The sequence below is a fragment of the Calypte anna genome, chromosome 12, assembly GCF_003957555.1.
Source record: "Calypte anna isolate BGI_N300 chromosome 12, bCalAnn1_v1.p, whole genome shotgun sequence".
NCBI lineage: Eukaryota > Metazoa > Chordata > Aves > Apodiformes > Trochilidae > Calypte > Calypte anna.
The window spans coordinates 17,184,736-17,205,389 of record NC_044258.1 but is presented as its reverse complement, the minus strand read 5'-3'; the positions used below and the strand labels follow the sequence as shown (position 1 = coordinate 17,205,389).

Here is a 20,654-nt window from a genome sequence, read left to right as displayed (position 1 = left end):
CCCCACATCACTAGAAACAGGCAGGGTTACCTTGGGCTCGTGCCTGGATACCAAGTACATTTTTTCCTATTGGGTGATTTATTCTTGCTGTCCATCAGTGCACTGGAGTACAAACAGTATTATAGTTTCTGTCCACAAAAACCATAAAATAAAATGCAGCTCTTTTAAATCATTCAGTTTAAAGTGAAACTGCCCAAGGAGAGAAAAAAAAGTTCTTACAAATGGAGGTTTGTGCTTCAGGTTATGTTTTCACATAGCTTATCTGAAAGGGTTAAATCAGCCCACACAGAGGAAAAAACAAGACTCTGGGAGGTGGATATCAACTCAATGAGAGACAGAGTGGGACTTGAACTCATTAACACTTTATTTTAAGGGATTGCCTACAACATCAATTATTTAGGGAGCAAACAGGGTCTCTGCTGCCGTGTCGCATTATTAATAGTTGGTAATGTCAATAAAATCCTACTTTCCTATAAAGTCCCACCAACAAGACACTATTGACTCACATGGCTACTTTACATTTCAAAAGCTACTGAATGAAAAAAAAAAAGGAAAAAAAAGGTAATTTGTATTTGTATAGGATTTGTTGTAAACATGATTTACGAACAACATTTTTCAATTGTTATCACACCCGTTTTGAATGACCAAGCCCCGTTCCCCTGCGGGTTATTCGTGTGCGATGCCATAATGAGAAATTTGGCAGATCTCATCTCTTTAGTACATCCTTGTGCCCACCCTGAGCTGGAGATCATGTTCTGCCTTGTTTACAGCTGACAGTGTTATTATTCTCGTTAGGACTGTGCTTTCTTATCATATTGTTGTGTTGAGCGAGCCTTTTCCTCTCTGTTTGTGTTTCCTGGCAGGGCTTTTCTTCCCTTATTGACAGTTTGTAAAAATATGCATTAATTTGGAGTTTAAAGCATGTATCATGGTGTCTCTTTGCTGTGTTTGCTTGAAGTTGATTAATGATAGAACCTCACTTGGGGTCGTCCTCTGGAGAGTTGTCTCACAGGTTCTGCATGTTAACGAGAGACGCCGCACACACAGCGAGCGATGATTAGCCCAACCTCCGCCTGCTCGGCGGGCTGGCAAACTGCTGCTTTCCCCTTTCAGCTGCTTATTTTGCTTATTTAGCCAAAGATTGTATTAATCAACTTAATATGTCAGCTGAGAGCGTTTTCTCTCCAGCCCGAGATGGAAACCCTATCAAGGTGCTCCTCCTCCCCAAGTGTTTTCCCGGGGAAGTTGAGCGCTGTCTTGCCCGCCGTAGCTTTTGCTTGGTTTTGGGGACGGGCACAGAAGTTCAGGGTTCTCCTTGATGGTGACCTGCAGCTTCTAGGCTTCTCACATTGGGTCTGGACACCCAAACCACCTCGTCTTTGTCCCCAAACCACCACCCTGTCAAAACTGGTTTTTAACACGCAACTTGCTGATGGACCATGTTTTCTTTTTTCCAGGCACCCCGTGCATGTCAAAGAAGAACCATTAGATCCAGATGAAAATGAAGGCCCTCTATCCTTAGTGACAACAGCCAACCACAGTCCAGATTTCGATCACGACAGAGATTATGAAGATGAACCTGTAAATGAGGACATAGAATGAGTATGTCTGACATCATTATCCTGAGAATGAAGATGGGAAGAACGCGTCAAACTTAGCTGTGAAATCTCTCCATTATTGTACAGTCTGGAGGATTCTCAGTCCACTTTGACAACTATGAAATACGTTAACTCTTAGTGCCATCAAGTATCCCATTTGGGAGTATTTTTGATTTTTCTACTTTTTGTTGAAAAAAGGAAATTTGTACTCTGTGCATTGGATGGACTTGTTTGGTACTTGGGATTTTCCTCTCTTACAGTCAACATCAGTGTTGTAAATTTGCTAAACTGATTCACTCGCATTTAGCAGCCAGCTGTGGACTGCAGGTCCTGCCAATTTTGGACACTTGAGGACATCAAACTGAGCATGTACACCTGAACTGCAGATCAAGTCTTTGCCCAGATTTTAAGGATTCCAATGGACAACATATTTGCACAGTACTGCATGTTGATTATCACTGCCTTTTCTCCATTTTTTTTTCTTTTTTTTTTTTTTTCTTTTGGTTTTTTTTTTTTCTTTTGGTTTTCTCTTTTTTTTTTTTCCTGCTTCCATTCGGGCTGGGGAAGGCCTGTGTGTGCACGTGTGTGGGTATGTGTGTGAGCGTGTCTACTGGGGAGGGGTTCAAAGACAACAAGAAAAAAGAAAATGATCCCAAACTTTTTAATGTATTTGCTTTCATTCCCCCGCCCCACTTCTCCTCTACCGTTTTAAGTTCTGACCTCAGGCCTCATCTGGGCCCAGGGCCTCTTGGAGGCTTCAGCGTTTTCTGTACTTTGTGATGAATGTTAATAGGTGTTTTTATTATACGAAGCTGAATGTCATTGAATTGTTTGTAGTTTTTTCTGTCATTCATTCCAGTTTCCTTCAGATGCCACCAGATTTTCTTTTAGCGATGGAAAGCATTCCATTTCCATGTCTTTTTTCTTTTTTTTTTTCCCATGTTGTTTTTTTTGAAAAGGTCCCAAATGCTGCACTATCCATGTGGAAGGGTTGTCCAGTGGAGAGAGAGGAACGAAGTACTGCAAGCATGAGAATGAATGACAGATGAACATAGAAACACTGTAGGAAGCAACACAGATTCATTCCACAAAGCAGTATTTTTAATAGATTTTTTGCTGTTGTTTGGGGGTTTTTTTGGTGTTTTTTTTTTTTTCTGGGTTGGTTTTTGTTTTTTTTTCATTTGTTTAGGGTTTCTTTGGCAGCAACAGTGAATATTTGCAAATGCCACAAAATTGAACAGCACAAGGAAATTTATGCAGCACCAAGAGAGTTCACTTTTAGTTGAGGATGAACAGTACAGTGGCAGGTTCTCGGTTGTTTAACACAAGTTCTAATAGGTCAAGAGATCTTTCTGGAATATCTCAGATTACCGAGATGGGCACCTATACATTTGTTATTAATTTTTTTTTAATTTAATTTTATTTTAATTTTTTTTTTCTGCACTTGCAAATAGTGGTTGGAAAGATGACTTCATTAAATCCTTACCGTACATGGGGAAGCTTCCCAGTTAAACATCAGTTCAGGATTGCTTGGTGGCATTAATCTGTTTGAATACAAATTAGATTTCAGATTGAACTTGTTACAGGAGTTAATAAGGACAGAGCCCCACTAATGCTGAAGTGTTAATTTTCAGCTGTGCAAATGCAGTGCTGCAGTTAAGGTTTTTATATTACACCAGCCAGGATGGAAACCTCAATAGAGGAGACAGGAGATCTGGGAGAGAGAATTCAGGCCGGGGCTTTTTAGGCAGAACTGGCAAGTGCTCTTCAAAGCAAACAGGACATACAAAAATTTGTTGCCATAGGTCAGTAAACTTCGGTCACCAAACACCCAAACGTTTTCATTCTGCAACCACTTTTCCGTCACTCATTTATTTATGTAGGACTGTAGCTTTTTTATTATTTCAAAAAGCCTTTCAGAGCTTAATTTATATTCTTCTTTGTACCTTTTCTTTTTTTTTTTTTTTTTCCTAAAATTACCAAAGATGTTACACAAAGGTAAATTATGTTCTCTGTTATATGCTTTATCTTATGAAGCCAAATATCCTCTTATTGTTGATCAAAGGAGGTTGAAGAATTTAGAGGGAAATGACAAGATGTGGGCTATTGCTAACCTGAGAGGGAAACTGCTCCTTTATTCTAGAAATTTTAGGAGGCCAAGTAGATGTCTGAACCAAAGTTGTTACTTTTTATTTGCAATTCTTTACAGTGACCAAAAGGAAGCTCTGATAAAGAGGAATCGAGGGAAGCTTTTGAGGCTAAAACTAGGAAATCAGTGTTACTGAGGGAGCTGGAGAAAGCAGAGACACAGTAATTTAGTGGAAAATTAGAGTATCAGATAAAGGAGGCAGATTAATAAAATAGAGAAGAGAACAGACAAGCTCCCACAATTTAACAGGACCACATAATAGTATTTCTAGAATTAAATTTTAAAATAGAAAAAAAAAAAAATTGGCCTTTGGTTCTACAGATTGTGTGCCACTTCTGTTTCGGGACTGTGCTAGGACAACTGCTTTAGTTTGGGTTGATCTTGGCACATTTGCTCAGTTTTGTTTTGGTTTTGGTCAAGCATTTTTCATAAGGAAACAACACTCCTGTCCACTCATAAGCTTCGGTACAAGAAATTTTATTGGCAGTTACTTTTATAAAAGTCAACTCTGCTTTCTTTTGCAAAAGACAAAAAAAAAAAAAAAATAAATAAAAAAAAAAAAAAAGGGCAGTCTGTGGTCATTTAAAACATTTTTTTTTTTTTTTTCATTTAAATTATATCCAGGCAGCTTCGTGACGTGCCGGCGGTAGCCAGATGGGGAATGATGAGAATTGAGCCCTGTGCTTCTAAACTGAGTGGTTTGCTGGTTAGTTTGGTATTCAGAAGGGGGATAAAAATCTGGTAGATTAGTTCATTCTCAGCATGTGTAGCTAGACATGAGTAAAGATAACAGCATGAGAAACTGTTAGTACGCATACCTCAGTCCAAACTGTTAGGGAATGAGTAAATAAATAAATAAATAAAATAAATACATTTCACTCAGTTGCACTTAGTTGTATGTCTTGCATGCTTAGTCTAAAGACTGTAGCAAAAATTAAAAAAAACAAAAAAAGAGAAAAAAGAAGTAAAAAATTAGATTTTAACACATCTGGCAGGTGTTGCAGCCTCGCAGAAGAACCAACTGAAAATCTCAGGCTTTACATCAAGCAAACTTCACTATGATTTTTACAATTCTGATTCTGTATCCCTTTGGATATACAGTTGCTTCTTTAGGGAGGGGTTTATTATGTTGTACATATATATCCCACTGTGTCTGTGTGAGCCTTTGTCTTTTGGGGGGAGGGTGGGGCGGGAGGAAAAGGTGGAAAGGTCCTTTTTTTAGATATCATTCCTCAAAAGGAATAAATGCAGACCTGTTTGTCAAAACACCTTTTGCTTTTTGTGCAACTGCTTTATATTAACTATACTAAAAAAATAGCTTTGAAAAAAAAAAAACTACTGTATGTAATGGAATTGCAGAATACGCTGCACATGTATTTTATTTAGTTATCCTTGCTTTAAGAATATTGGATGACATTTGCTGACATGTGGGAGAAAATCCCTGACTTTTTTTTTTTTTCAGCTTTTAAATTGTAACATAGTTGACAGAGGTTTGTTTTGTTTTGTTTTTTTTTTCCTCCTGTTATCATTGATCGAAGCATTTTTGTACAGTTTTTGTGTTTAAGCTGGTTTTTTTGATACTTTCCCACCCCTTCTGTTATCTTACCACTGCCTTTTCTGGCTGTCTTAAACAAAGTTCATATATTTGAAAGGTAAAAAAAAAAAAAAAAAAAAAGTCGTTTAAAAAAAAAAAAAAATGTTTTTCTCCTGCTGCAGTAAATATTTTGCATGATGAATTCCAGGGTCACACTTTCAAAGTTTATCAGTGAAGTAGTGATTAATAATGGGGAGTGTCAAACTATTGAACTTTTGTATAAAAAAACAAAAAAAAAAACTTTACAAGGTGCCAAGATGTAAAGACAATTTGTTACATGTTTTTTTTCTCAAAGAAAAGCGTACATTATGAAAGTAGTACCATGTATCAGGTAAATCGCTGTCAGGAATGAGAGTCAAAGCCTTCCTTGTCCACACACAAACAAAAAAGAAAAAAAAAAAAAAAAAAAAAAAAAAGAGTTTGTAAATGTAAAACCTGTTAGGTTTCTGCATTCAACTAGAAGTGAAATGAAAAATCAAGGCTTATGTAGAATTAACCTCAAAAAAACATGACCTTTTTTTTTGATTCTCACTCGCAAGAGTCCCGCTGCGGGTCCTGCACCTTCCCTCTCATGGAGCTTCTGCTTCAGGAGGAGAGAGCAGGGCAAGGATTCTGGTTCTGCAAATATTGCAGATCATTAGATATTTTATATATATATACATACATATCTAACTCTATATATATATATAAAGTTTTTAAAAATAATTTTGAACTATTGTAGTTTTCGGATCACGATCTCACGTTCATTACAGCATGGCAAAAAAAAAAAAAAAAAAAAAAAAAGAAGTGTTTCAACTCTTTTGAAATCCTTTGGTACCTTTGGTTAATGAACTCAGAGTGAGTTTTTAGATGTTTCAGAAGTCATTTCGTATTTTAGTCTTGCGAGGTGAATTTGCAGTTCCCGACTGCATTTTAATGGGCCCAGAACAGGTAACAAATTATCTTCTACCCATAAGCCTTGATGAAAATGGTACAGTCCAGACTGTTAGCATGGTGCTTTGTGTGTATGTGCTGCCAGTAACAAGATTTTTTTTTTTTAATTTTTTTTTTTTTTGATAAGGCATAAAAGAAACTCATTCCTTACATCAACTGTAATTCCATCATTCCATGTCTGTTGATACAGACAATAAAAAATGTTGTGTAGTCAGTACTAATTACTGACATTATAGCATTCTCAAATGCAATAAAAATGCTGGTTGTTCACACTGGTAATGCAAGTTGCCATGTCCTAAGTTCTTGTTCTGTTTTATTTTTTTTTTCCCCTTCAATGACTCCTGTGTTGCATCCCTTGGGCCCCAGCACTGAGCCATGGAGCAACTGCTTGCATCTCACCCCTCTTCCCAGCACACTCCTGGACAGGCTCAACATTCTCCCTCCCCACAGCAGATCTCAAGTGATTTTATTGGTGGTTTCACAACCTCTTCTGTACAGGGAGGTCGTGGATTCTTTATCTGAAAGTGAGGAAGATGCTGTCTGGGAAGAATCCATCAGTTTTTCCAAGAGAGTTGACCAAAGTTTGACCATTAGGGTCATGAGGAGCTGAAGGCATTAGCTTTCTTGTATGATCCCAAAGGGGAAAGGATGAAACGTTAGGATGTCCACTTCAGGACATGCTCTGATGGGCAAGGTGATACAGATATTGATATATATATATACATATATTATTCATTTTATTTTGGAGGAGGTTATTGACAGTTGGACACTGTTATGTTAGAGGTGACAGTTCTGTGAAATAAGGAGCTTGGGGCTTCATCCTGCAAATCCTTCCAAGCACAGAACCCTCATGGAAGGCCTCAATGAATGTGGTACCTACACAAAAAGGGATCAACTTCTTGGTCCACAGAACCACGAGGAACAAAGTCCCAAGTCAGGCTGTCACCTGAGACAAACGTTAAAGGAAAAAAAAAAAAACCACCACCTTCTTTTCTTTTGAGTAAGCACACATTTATTTTCTTCATCAAGTTTTATAAAGAAAAATAAAATGTTTAATAACTAGCATTAGCAGCAAACTGAAATTTCAGAGGAGAGATTTTTTTCATGAATTATTCATTAAAATTTCACATCTGCAAGATTAGTCATCCAAATAAAATGCTAATGTCAAAAACATGCACCGTCTATAATATTCTCATCAAGAAATCTTTTTGCATATAATGATAAATGCTTAAATTAGTACAAATGATTTTATAAAAATATTCTATCATAAAATTATACCAGATAAGTACTTTTTTTTATTATTTTTTTGAGGGGGGGGGGGAAATCTTTGCACACTCATTATAACGTGTCTCAAAGTGATATTGACTGGTAGATTTTAATAATACAGAGAATAAAATCTGAGTTTAGTTGTGTATTTAGCTTTTATAGTGAGGTTTTATGAAACAGGAGAGGTCCCACTTTGAGGAGCAAAATTTTCCTAAGTCACAGGAGGGTGTTGAGCCAGAATGTGCTCAGAACTTTTGTCAGGATTGCTCTGTGTCTAAAATGTGGGTGGAAGAGTTGCCTCCAGGTAGGGAAATACATCCCTGAATGAATCTCAGCAGAGTGCTCTTCTCCTTTGGGGACAACATGCAGGCCACCAGGAGGGATGCCAAGCAGGTTGTGAGCTCTGAAGCCATCAGAGATGCCTGGGTATTTATTTCACTTTGCCAGACAGCTCAGATCTGATGTGCCCATTGCATGTTTGAGGCAGGAGTGACCTGACCTTGTGGTTTCTCATCTGCTGACTTTCTGTGGCCTCCAATTTAAAGCAAGCTGCTGGCATAAGTGCCAAATGAGGCTTGTGCTGAGAAACAGGCATCAAGTTGAGGAGCAGGAGCTGGTCCTACCCCTCCTGCTGCCCTGGAAATGGATGAGAGCCTTGCTCTTTGCAACTTTTTGTACCATCTTTGTGTTATCAATCCCATTCCTCCTCCCTGGCAGCCGTATCATGGAACATGACAAAATGCCTTCCGACTTCACATCCCTGCCACAGCCAGCTAGGAAATACCTTTTCCAGTCAGAAAACACAGTTTCCACTGAGCTGAAAAGCACTTTTATAGTCAGTGGTGAGGCAATGCCTCACTGAGCAGTTGCCAAAGAGAATGAGAGCCATAGTGTAGGGTTTTTTTCTGGGTTTCTCCTGTACTGGAGAGAAAAGCAGCAGAAGACAAGGAGGTCCCAATACAGGCACTTGGAGGTCCAGAAGGACCTGGCAGCCCAAATGTCTGTGCTCTCTGCAGATGAGCTGAGCTGTGACATTTAACTTGTGCTGTGATCACAAATTTCACCTTCTTGGAGTAATTGAAGGGCCGAGCAATTCCTGGTGCCTCAGACACATACACACCCTTCCTCACAACAAAGTGTAATTAGCCCTTCTTGACCTACTAATCAGGCTCCATCTTCAATGATGATGTTAAACGTTCCTTTAATGGTATGTTAATCAGGGCTATCTTTCATCTTCCTTGCAGTGAGGGTTCATCCCATCATGCCAGAGTGCTCTTTATCCTTGTATGACCACGGTGGTGGCAACAAACAGCTATGTCCCCCCAAAACAGTGACTAAAGTGGTGGGATGCAGCCCTCTTGTTGGGTCTGCAGCCCCCATGATGTACATACCAGGTGGTTTGGTTTTTCTTTTTTTGCCCAGAACCTCCAGGGCTGAGGTGTAGCAAAGTCCTTCTTGTTGCCCCATTTTATAAACCTCGTTAGATATCTTCAAAACACATGAGTTAGAAATGCTAAACAACATCACCTTGGGGTATTTAACAAAAAATTAGCTCCCCCTCCCCTTTTATTTCCCATTTTCTCCCCTGGTGCAAAAGAAAAGAAAAGCTATGTGGGGTTTTGTATGTATTTACCTGGAGAATTTCAGTGGCTTTTCTTTTTAACTGCATCTCAGAAGCCTGGAAAATGTTCTTTTTCTTGAAGTTCTGATCTTAATTTGAAGGTAACCATCTTTTCAAGGATTAATTCCAGCCAAAGCAATAACCATTATTTACCAGAGTTTGACATTTTTATCACTCATCATATTAGCAAATTTCCATTGAAAATGCTAAAATGGTTCGTCATAAGGCACATAACTGCTTTGGCTGTAAAAATGACCAACACAAGTGCCTGTACTCAAACATTAAATTATACTGTAATTAATAAAGACAGTTAAACTGTCTACTAGCAACAGCAATTTAGGTAACCACATTTGATCGGCTATAAATTGTAACTACATTAAAATTCCAGAAATATTAGCAATATGGATTACTTGATGGAAATAGGTGCTGATCACCAACACTCCTATTTTACAACGGAAGCACAGGTCATGTTGGCCACAAAACCGTGGGCGAAGATCAAGGCTGAGTACTTTTAATCTTGTGAAACAAGCAATTACAAATAGTTGCATCGATTTGTTAAAAAGCTTTAGGTGACATAAATTGTTTCCTGTTTAGCTTATTGCTCTGATACATAAATGTCACTGAGTATAATATTAATTAGGGTCACAGAACAACAAGGGTCGGGTGATAGAGTGTACGATCAGGGATGTGTCAATCCTTTGTGAAGGCAAGAAAAGCTTCAGCCCCTTGGTGCTGCAGTGCTCAGAGCCTGATTTTATGTGATGACAAAAGAAAGCAAAGGAAACCCTCTTTTAATATGTGAAGTAATTACTTTAGTACCAGTATAATTTTACGGTTTAGGATAAATTACAATGTTTTCATTCTCCTGCTCTTGCCACATAACATAAAAATCCACATATAGCATCAATAAAATAGAATTCTGTTTATAAAGGCTTTCTGCTGCACAAGACCAACACTATTCCTCCAAGCAGATGGAAACTAAGCACACATTTCAGCCTGGTGTGTGTTTCTACACTTAATTTTTTTTTTTTTTTTAAACCCAAAAAATGGGCTGTGCAGGTTATTTACTTAACATAAATCAAATGTATCATATACACTGTTTCTTTGGATTGGCATACGACTTAGAAAAATACAGTAAGATTCTGAAAAGTCTGGAGAAAATTTATTAAATATGATTTTTACTGTAATAGAATATTAATGTAACCCAATGCTCATTTCCCATTAAGTTGATCCCTTTTTAATACACACATGCTTTTTATTATTTTGCACTCATGCGAAAATTCCACATTCAGAGAGTTTCCATCTCCTTAGGAATGTCTCTGGCAAAGGGACTGTAAGAAATCTTGAGCTGAAAAAAAGAAAAAAAATAAAAAAAATTAGCAAATATCGAACGATAAGATGTGGCAAAGAGCTGATGAACTGAAGCAAAAGGCAATGATATAATAAAGGGTAAGAAGGCATTCAGCACGCCGAGGGGAACAGGAGAAACAATTACACTTTAAACCCCTCCTTCTCGCTACCACAGCACAGATGAAAATGTTTGATTTGCAACATAAAAGATTCATTAATTACCACTTGAATATTTAAAGCTATTTTGCAGACTAACAGAGGTAGATAAAGCACTGAATTAAAACCTCTAATAAAACTGTAAAAATATTTCTGCAAGTTTACCAGCGTTGCGATTCCTCCCGGTTCAGGGAGCCAGGCTTGGCTTGGGAGGGAATGAATTTTATTATTTTTTTTTAATTTTTTTAATTCAAGTGGGTATTTGAAGTGAGATGGGGCAATTGCTCAGTGCTATTTGTCTCTCTTTACCAAGTATTTATTGGACTTTCCCCTTCTCATGTGGCTGCTCCTTCGTGGGAGAAGTGGCTTCCACAAAACAATACAATGGATGGAGAGTGTTTTGGAGCTATACATTTATTTTAATACATTTCCATATGCAGTAAAAGCACATTTAGTCACAAGTCTGGTATAGTGCTCTTGTGCTATAGGCAGTTGTGTTTTGGGGGAGAGAAAAAATTCTGTTAATTCCATATTAATCACCCTTGTTAGACTTTAAAAATATTACAATACTATTGTCTTTTGTAAGGGTGGAGAACTCAAAAAAAAAATAAATAAATAAAATAACTGGAATGGATATGGTGGAGAGCATCTTCAGAACCAGATGGTCCACCCCAAGGTTGCCCTTGCTGGTGGTTCCAGGGTCATGGGTGCCTCTGTGAATGTACAGATTAGAAAGGTCAAGTCGTGAGTGCACAACCAAAATCCACAGTGCAATTGAAAAAAAACAAAACAAAAACAAAAAAAAAGAAGGAAAGGAAATTAGGTGTATATCTTTATTTGTATATCTTTATTTGTACAACTTCTGCCTGTAGGCATCGCAGCCCAAAATGCTGTGAGCCCCTCTCACCAGGTGATATAAATCTTGGTGGCTGAGGAGGTGAATTTGATACTTGACAATTGTATATGTTAATTTTTACCTGTTTGCATTCAGTTAGCAGTAAGGTATTTTCTTTAAAAAAAACCAGATTCTATTTTTAAACAAGTGACTGGATGAAATCCACAACAGTGCAGCGAGGGCTTGATTGCAGGCTGAGGGTTGAAAGAGACAGCAACAGCTCTTCTAACAGTAGGTTAATGATGATGGAGAGTGTATGGATTTAATAAGAAAAAAAAAAAAAGTTACAGCTCTTCCTCATTGCCATTGATTTATGCAGTTGGCCGCTGAAATTTAAAAATCCTCTTTATATTTGGATACACCCTTTACACAACTGTTCCTGTTGTAATTATTGAGCATCCGCTCCAGTTACAAGGATTTTGAAATTATTTCCCTGTGTTTGGATGGGAGATGCTTGGTTTCAAATGTCACTGGGAGGTCCTGAGTGCCCGAGGAAGCTGCTGCCAGCACACGGAGCCCTGTCCTGGCCATCACAGTCTGCAAGCACCTGGACTCCCCTCTCACCACCAAATCATAATATCCAGGGCAGTGTTGCCAGAAAGGAAAGGGCGTACTCAAAATACTTCAGGCCTTGCTCTTGCTTATTGTTTTTGGAAAGTCTTTTTCTTTTTTGTTTTTTTTTTCTTTTTTTTTTTTCTTCCTGTTCAACCAGCTTGTTAATTTTCATTTGTGCTGGGTACCATAGGAGCCTGATGGCTTGTGCCATACAAATAAAAGGGCATTTGGTGATGTCTGAAATATTTTAGACTTCAGATGATGGCTTGTGCCATACAAATAAAAGGGCATTTGATGACATCTGAAATATTTCAGACTAGTTGGTGTGTTTGTTAGAAAAGTGGATTTCTCCCAGTGGTGTGTAAAAATAGGGGTCTATATCCCCACACAGACTTTTAATGTGCTTTGATATATATATATATATATATATGCAAGAATTGAGTTCTGCTAAGAAGAGCCTCTTGAAACCTGGCAAGGGAGAAGCCCTACAACTGCTGACATCCCCAGCACACCTCATTTACTACAGATATCCACACTGTTGTTAAAAGGAGATGGGAACTACCACAGACCTGGCTTGTGCCCATCCTTACCTTGAGTAGCACACGTAGTCCCGTGTGTTCCAATAGCAAAGGCACCCACACAAACATCCATCACCTTTTTTTGGCTTTGCCACCTTTGCAGGCAGGCAGGAGAGGAAAATAATATTGAGTAGCCATGAGATTTACTGAAAATATAAATAAGAAAAATAAAAAGGAAAACATTTACTATTTTGGGAGGAATTACGGTTTATTTTTCACTCATTCTGGTTGGGTTTTTCCCATTTCCTAGACATACTGGCCAGCCTTGTGCTGTCTATAATTGCACAGGCAGAGCTCTGGAGAGCCTTCCAAACACATGATGTTTATGCCTGATGTTCACCCTTGCTAGTTTTAAATATTTCTACTTTATGCTGCATTTTTCTGCCGCTGACACCTCGTGCAGTTTGGAGGGTTCTCACCTGTTTACAGCTAACACCACATGCTGGCAAATTCAAAACAAAAACAGCTGATAAAAATCAAATCTTATATTGCTAACTGCAAAGTTCATTTCCCCTCAGAGGTCCTTCTTTAATTAGAAAACCCGCATAACCCATTTCCTTTGGTGTGCAGAAAGGTGTGTAATTAAACTATCAGCATAATACCTTTCTACATGTAAAACCTGCTCTTATGAACTTTAACTGCTGAATAAAAACTCCTATTACATGACCATTAAGTATTATGAATAAAGCAAGTCATTGTAGTACTTGATTAATTTTTATGCACTAACCATTGTGTTCAGCACAAATTTGGTTTCTCTGGGTGTCCTCTCTCCCAGCTGTCCCGGTGGCTGAGCCATCTTCACCCCAGTGTAAGGCTTCACCTCTCCATGGTTTTCTCCTGGCTGTGGCCTGCCCCAAGGTTCTGTGCTCTTTCTGTGCTCATCACAGAGGAGGAATGGTATTTTTCTGTAATATCTCCAAGGTGGCAGCAGGGAAAGCAAAGTCACCTGCATGGGAGAAAAGCTCTGAGCAGTGCTGAGCCCCAACCAACTCATCTCATCTCTAGGGAGGCTGGAGGGTTACTCTCAGCTGGTTATTTTTGAACTAATAAGGGAATTCTAGTTTGGTTGTCTTTGATGCCAATAAGTGTCAGAAGACCCCCCAGAGGAGAACCTCTCCATGCTGCTTGTGCCTTCTGTTGTGTGGGATCCCAGAAGCTCTGCCTTGCATGTGTTACCTACAGCCTTGGTCCTTCCAGAAATGTGTCCTCCACGTCCCAGCCTCTTGCCAAGTGAAGTGGGAAGGCAAAAATAAATATCCCAGCTAAACCCCACAACTCCAAAATCTTAATTGACAGCAAGAGAGAGCATGCCAAGATGCTGAGGAGGATTCTATGGCACTGGGCCTGGCTGCCGAGGAGCCTGCACTCAGCAGCCAGGAGGGCATCTTCCACCCTACATGCAAACATTTGGGTCTCTGAGCCATTATTCATCAGTCTCTTACAGCCACGTTCCCACATGCAGCATGATGATTATACTGAGGCTGATCTTTGAAGTCTGGAGTCAGGAAGTTTAGCAGAGTTCTAATCAATAACGTTTCCAGCTCTTGGAAAGCTGCATGAACCACTCAAGGCAGCCAGTCTGCATTATGTCCTTGTCATATGTATATATTTGCATGTTCATTAGCCATGTAGTAGCACAGCTGTATGTGGTTTCATTTAGCTCTTAATTATCTTCTTTGGGTTGGTGTTTTCAGCTCCACCAGATTTAGCAAAGAAAAACACTTGGGCAAAATAAATGGTCTGGGGCAAGGGCTGCTCTTTCCTTCTGCATCCCACTAGTCCTTTGCAAAAGAGAATTTTGGGTCTAAAGTTCCCACAAATTAATAATGAATCTGTCCTTTGTTGCACCCATCATGTGGTTGTCTTATTCAGGTGGTTGTGGGTGTAATTTTTCATTTTGCAGCAGGTGGTTGTTTACATGTCAGATAAACTCCATCCTTACAGTCCTTGGCATGGACGCTTGTATTTGCTCCAGCAGCTGCTGGTCCCTCACTTGCTCGTGCACAGATCAAGGCATCCTCCTCTTTTGATGGAAATGACTCATGCCTTGGATGAGCTGAAACAAAAATACCCTGCTCAGCTGCAGACACCTGCATTCATACACTGGCTTTAAAAGTTAGGATGTGGGCTAATTCTGTTCCCTTCAGGTTCTTCCACCACACCCTTTATTTTGGTTTCTGAGAAGTTTCCATTAGTAAGAACAAAACAAGGTGACTAATATCTGTGTTGAACTTTCTTCTCCTTTTCTCCCACCAGTGCACAAAGAGATTAAAAAAAAAAAAAAAGGAAAAAAAGAAAAAAAAAAAGGTGATTTATTTCTTTCACCTCAATTACTTGTAACAAGTCCAGCCCTATCACCCTCCACTTTGTCTCCCTGGCTTGTAGGGTCAAAGGCTCAGGGGTCATCTCTGGTTTAGCAAGTGGGGAGGTTATCTGCAGCTTTCCTACTGTGCAGAGTGACCTGGGGTGCCTTGCTGAGGCCTCCCCCCTCCTCTATGCCCCTGTCCCTTGTGTGCACAGCATCAAGACCCCAGAGGAGCACTGATGGAAAGGCCAATCATGGTTCACAACAGCAAAAATGAGAGCTGCCAAATCTATGGTGTCTTGGGAACAGTCCCAGGGAGGAGCAGAGCTGTGGGGCATTGGCTGCAGGGGTGTCCTCACAGAGCTTCAGCAGCATGTAGCACCCTGGGATGGGACAAATGGCAGAGCAAAGTTGCCTTGGGCATTAGAGATTTAATTGTTCTTGTTTTCTTGCAAGCATAGTGTAATAGGAACACAGAAATGACAAAAGCCTGAAAGGCCTCAGCTGCTGGCTAGCTCAGGGGGTTTTGGCTCTTCCTTTGCTACTGAAGGATGTTGATTGGGCTTCTACAGGGAATTATAACCCCTGACTGCCTGGTGTGCTCATCAAGCTTGTGTGCTTTACCTTGACCAACCTCAGAGCAGAAGTCACCACTGGTTTGCAATGCCATCCCTTGGTCCAGCTTCATCCTTACTGTAGGTGATGCCGAGCAGCTCCTCACAGCTGAGCAGAGCACATACCTGGATAATGAGCTAAACCAAGCCCTTCCCAGCTCTTCCAATGGTGGTGACTGGCATTTTACTTCCCTTGCCCATTTTTTCCTTCTTTTTTTTAAAGGAATGGGACATATTCAGTGCTGATGCATGGAGGTAAAACTGAAGCCACCGGTACTGTTTTGCTGCTACATCAATGGTTTATTTGGGGCAGAATTCCCCAGTGTCTTTTGGGGGAGTGGAGCCAGGCTGCCAGGAGCAGATGGTGTCTTAGCAAAGGGTGATAACTTGTCATGAATTAGACTCCTCTGTATTACATTCCTCGTGCAGACCCAAAGTAATGGCTTGAGCAGACCCCATCTCCTCTGCTTGCCATTGTGGGAGCTCTCCTGTAGCAGGGGAAATATATTTTTATAGTTTGCTTACCTTGACACTTCAAACATTTTCCCAGCAAGCTGAAGGTGCAATTAAATGACATGCCAGATGCCAGTGTGCATTATATTATACCACCTCAAAGCTGGGCGAGTGGAAGGGAATGAATGGAGCCTGAAGACAGCTCTCCTATAGATAGTGATTATCTCTTTTCAATAAAGAATAGATAAGGTTGAGCAGCGTGTCAGTAAACCTGTAATTTTCTAGCCTTTTGGTTACCTCTGTTCTTGTGATCCCCCAGTGATGTGAAGTTTTGTTGTACTTTGTTCCATCAATTATGGCATCTCTCCAAGAAGGCGGCAGGCTCTGGTGTCACATATGCATATTTATGACAAGGTATGTTCTGATCTTCCTGTTGTGCCTGAAACCAGGTGTTCAGGGCCTTTTGAGGTGGGTTTGCAATGAAGATTTTGGTGCAAATCTTTTTTTTAGCTGTAGGCTGCAAGAGCAAAACTTGTTGGGAAAATGACAGCAGGATTTCATAACTTCAAACTTTAAGAAATTGAATTATTTTAGTATCTTTAATAATAGGATTTCTAGAACATATTTGCTTACTTCACTGTATCTGCTACCTCAGAAGATGGATTTGGTGTACCTCTTGGCTGTTGCATTCAGATTTTAGAGTGTTGGGTTTTCATCTTTGCAGGACACCAGCCCAGTTCTCAGGAGGACAAGATGTTAGCTCTTAAAAGACAAACTTGCCAGTGACATTTATTTACTTACTTGGAAGTGGAAATATTATTTTAATAATCCAGCCAGCCTGGGAGTGGAGGTGTTGGACATACTCATCGTTGGCCTGAAGTTTGCTGTAGCACCTTGTGGTCCTCTCTCTGCTGGCAAGGTGTGCAGGAGAGGATTGCAGGAACAAGGACCATTTTCTGCTATCCCTTGGAAAATCCAAACCTTGATAATTCTTCACCTAGATATTTATATTGATCAAGAGAATGGGAGTCATGCTATTTCATACCAGTGTTCTGACCCAGCTTGAGCTGAACTGGAGCACAAAATCCACCTGCAGCCAACAAAGCTCTGCTCTCCTTCTTTGAGGTGACATGTTTCATTTGATAGAAGAAAGCAACAGCCTGAAACTCCCATGTGCTGGCAGTTCAGCATGGCCAGGCCACTTCTATCAAAACTGAGGCATGCTCATAATAAAACCTTCATTTACTAGCACTAAAACCAAAGCTTGCCTTACACTCTTGGTGTCAACAGCCACGCTCCCTTCCAGTAACATTTGCAATTCTAATTGGAGATGCTCATTACCTGCAAGTCTCTGCAGCTGAGATTTAATTTGATTTATTTGCTGGTTCTCCTCTTAAGCCAGTGCCCTGCAACTGGCATTACCTGGTCTCACTTGTGGGGTGTGTATGTGTGTGTGTGTTGTGAGCGGGCAGAGTTTCACCCTGCCAGATGGGCATCAGCATATGCATGCAGGGGAAGGCACTCTCGGCAGCAAGAAGAGGGCTTGTCAGCAAGAAATGCTGAAAAGGTCAGTCCGGATGGAGGAGCCAGATGTGGAGAGGAGTAAGATCAGAAATTGAGAAGGCCAACTCTCTGTTTTTCTGCTGGGCCTAATGTTTTCTCTGTTCTCTCAAACTGTGATATTTCTACTTTGGAAGCTGAGCTCGGAGTCTCACAAATCTCACCAGTGGTGAGAAGCGCTTTCCTTCTCTCATTTACTGAATGATTATTTTAGTTGATTTTGTCCTTGAAGAACTGATATGAAGAAAACCATTAAAAAAGTCATGGCTTAACTTTCCTTACTCACCAACAGTTGGGTACAGGTTGGCTTTTGTGGCATGGCACTTCGTGCTCCTCTAGGTCCTGCTTTAGTGCAGGGATCAAAACCCCAGAGGGTAAAGCCTTGTATGGTGCCTGTCCAGAAGAGCTTGCTGCTGGAATAGGCAGGAGAGAAAGGAAATATTATTATTATTCCTCTTTAACAGATGGGAAACCAAGGCGCAGAGAGTTAAGTGGCTTGCCAAAAGACAGTCAGAAATCTGAAAACAGCCAGGAACTGAATCCAGGTCTGCTGAGATTCAGGCCAGTGCCTTAATCACTCGTCTCTTCCTAGATTTTATTTCTGCGGTTAATTGAGTTATTCACTAGGACAAACTATGAAATTTCTGCCTCTAGCTATTGTAGTAGTGCTTCCATATCCTCTTCTACCCACCACATAAGTCCTTTCTGGTTTTCCCCTAATGCATCAAGCAGCCCTTCTCATCCTGCTGCTGATTAGGAAGGTGCTCAGCAAAGCATTGCTGTGATTTCTGAACCTCAGTCCTGACCTTCCTCACAAATAAATTCTCTTCTTCTATTCCAAACTCGAGCTGGTTTTCCTACAGCCTTGTGATAATTTATGTATGGAGCTGAAAGCACCCTAGTTGTCTGTAGAACCTTCATGTGGCTGCTGTGGATAACTCCCTAACTGGGTCCCCTGGAGAAAGAGGAATTTGTGGGCATCACCACGGTTCCAGCCCAAAGCCTGGCCACAACCCCCTCCCCACACAGCTCCAAGCTGGAGGAGTTCAAGGCATAAGCAAAGAGCTTATGCAAATCCTCTCCTATCCATCAGGAAAGGGAGTCCTTCATACTTCAGAAACTATGGGAGAAACAATCTATTGATATTCTGTAATGAGCATAAATGCCCTTTATAAATTGTTTCCCTTTTATTGACTCTAAAGCAAATGTAGCTGTGAATGCTGTACATTAATACATTTTATACCTTCTAATGGTTTGATGGCCTCATATATCCAGGAACGCTGAGAATAATCATTAGATTGTAAGGAGTGCAAAATATGTTTTATCACTTGAAAATGGAATTCCTTCTTGAAAGGTAAAACCAGTGGTAGATCATTGATTTGAAAGGTCAGGGTTAAAAAGCTTATTAACGACTGGGTTAAGCTCTAGTAAAATTCTTTGTTTTACTCAGCTGTATGAAGCATTTAGCTAAGTGAGACTCTTCATTAGGACATTAGTGCTTTTATTCTAGCTGTGTAAGGTAAAAATCAGTAATTTCCAGCTTATATTCAAGAAAAATACATTGCAAGTAGCACACACTCCTCCAAATAACACCAAGAGACACGTGGCCATGGGTATGATGGAAAACAATCCCTGCAGGTTTTTGGGGTAGGGAACAGCTGATGTGTTGGGGGCTGATGAGGCTCTTGAGCAAGAGCTGGCCAAGCAGATAGATCACAGCAGCAGATTGCTGGGTAGAAATACTAGCTTGGGTCCCAGAAGCCATATCTTTATGTCAGGATGCCACAGTGCAGAGTTAATTAGCTCCAGCTCCCTGTAGGGCTTTAGATTCAGCTCCATGGGGCTCTGGGGAGTTTCTCCTGGGGAGTGTGTGTGTCTGTCCCTTTTGCCATCCCTAGCAGATACCTGAGCCACAGCAGGTGGAGAAAGGCTCTGTATTTTTGGGCACACCACAAGATACTCACTTAGCTCTATCCCAACTAGCCTGGGAGCAGATGGACAGCCAAGAAGTGAAGCAATGTGGGATCACAGCATGGAATGTTGCTCATGGAGAGGGATGGAACTTCCTCAAGGTGACAAGTTAAATTTGGGGCAGAGTGACAACTTGTACCTGCTGGAAGAGCAACGTCTGGCTCCTTTCAGGCCTGCTGGGCTGATGGAAAAAAAGATAAAGAGTGTGGTTATGAATTACTTCCTTAAAGGGAAAACCATCTCAAGGCATCATGGCACTGCAAGGCACATGAGAACATAGGTGTTCAAGTGACAGGGAAATAAGCAAGGTGGTGACCCAGCCCCCTGCCAAAAAGAAGTGGAAATAATTCAAAATAATTGCTGTTGATGAGGTTTCTTCCTTTCTCAGCCACTGTCTTTTTCAAGGCCTGAAGAGATCAAGCATGGACGTGATGTGGGAGCAAAGAGAGGTTCTAAATTTAGCACTGCCTTAAAGAAGAGCAGATACTTCAAACCTGTGCCATGACACAGCTGCTGATAGAGACAAAAAGTCAGTGTCAGAAGTGATGCAAAATAATATCACACAGCCTGATATTACTTTCTTATTTTACTAGTGTAGGGAACGATGATTGTGCTAAAGTAGTGTGTTGCAGGAGACAACACCAGGGCAAAGAATCCCTCCATCCCTCTGATGAACCCCAGCATGGCAGGAAAAACATCTCCAGCACCAAAGTCCCAGCCCCTCCTGAGGCTGCAAAGGTGAATACATCACTGGGGGAATGACCAGAGGCTGTCCCAGGCACTGCCATGTGCTGACCATCAACTTGGGGCACTTTCCTCTGTGTGAGATGGAAGTTTTCTCTTCGTCCCTCTTTGCCTGGCTGCATGCTACCTTTTGTAAACTTTCTTTATTTTTGGCAGTTTGAAACCTTCATGCTGTTTACAAAAAGATCCTTAATGTTTGTCATCAGCATTTCCTACCTGTTTCTAGCAAAAAGAGAGAGACCTAAAGGTCTGTCATGCTTTATTAAGAAGGCTTTTTAATGTTTTTAATGGAACAAACCAGGAATACAAACT

At 40.4% G+C, this 20,654-nt stretch overlaps 1 protein-coding gene across 11 annotated transcripts in view; it reads left to right on the top strand.

The window, feature by feature from the left end:
* The window catches only part of FOXP1 (forkhead box P1), a 377,025-nt gene extending 370,472 nt beyond the window's left edge, over positions 1-6,553 (top strand). For all 11 annotated transcript variants that reach the window (XM_030458438.1, XM_030458449.1, XM_030458445.1 and 8 more), the window contains one exon: positions 1,458-6,553. In XM_030458438.1, the coding sequence (XP_030314298.1) occupies positions 1,458-1,602 (145 nt within the window). In that variant the 3' untranslated portion in view covers positions 1,603-6,553. The remainder of the gene's footprint in view (positions 1-1,457) is intronic.
* The last annotated feature ends 14,101 nt before the right edge of the window (positions 6,554-20,654 follow it).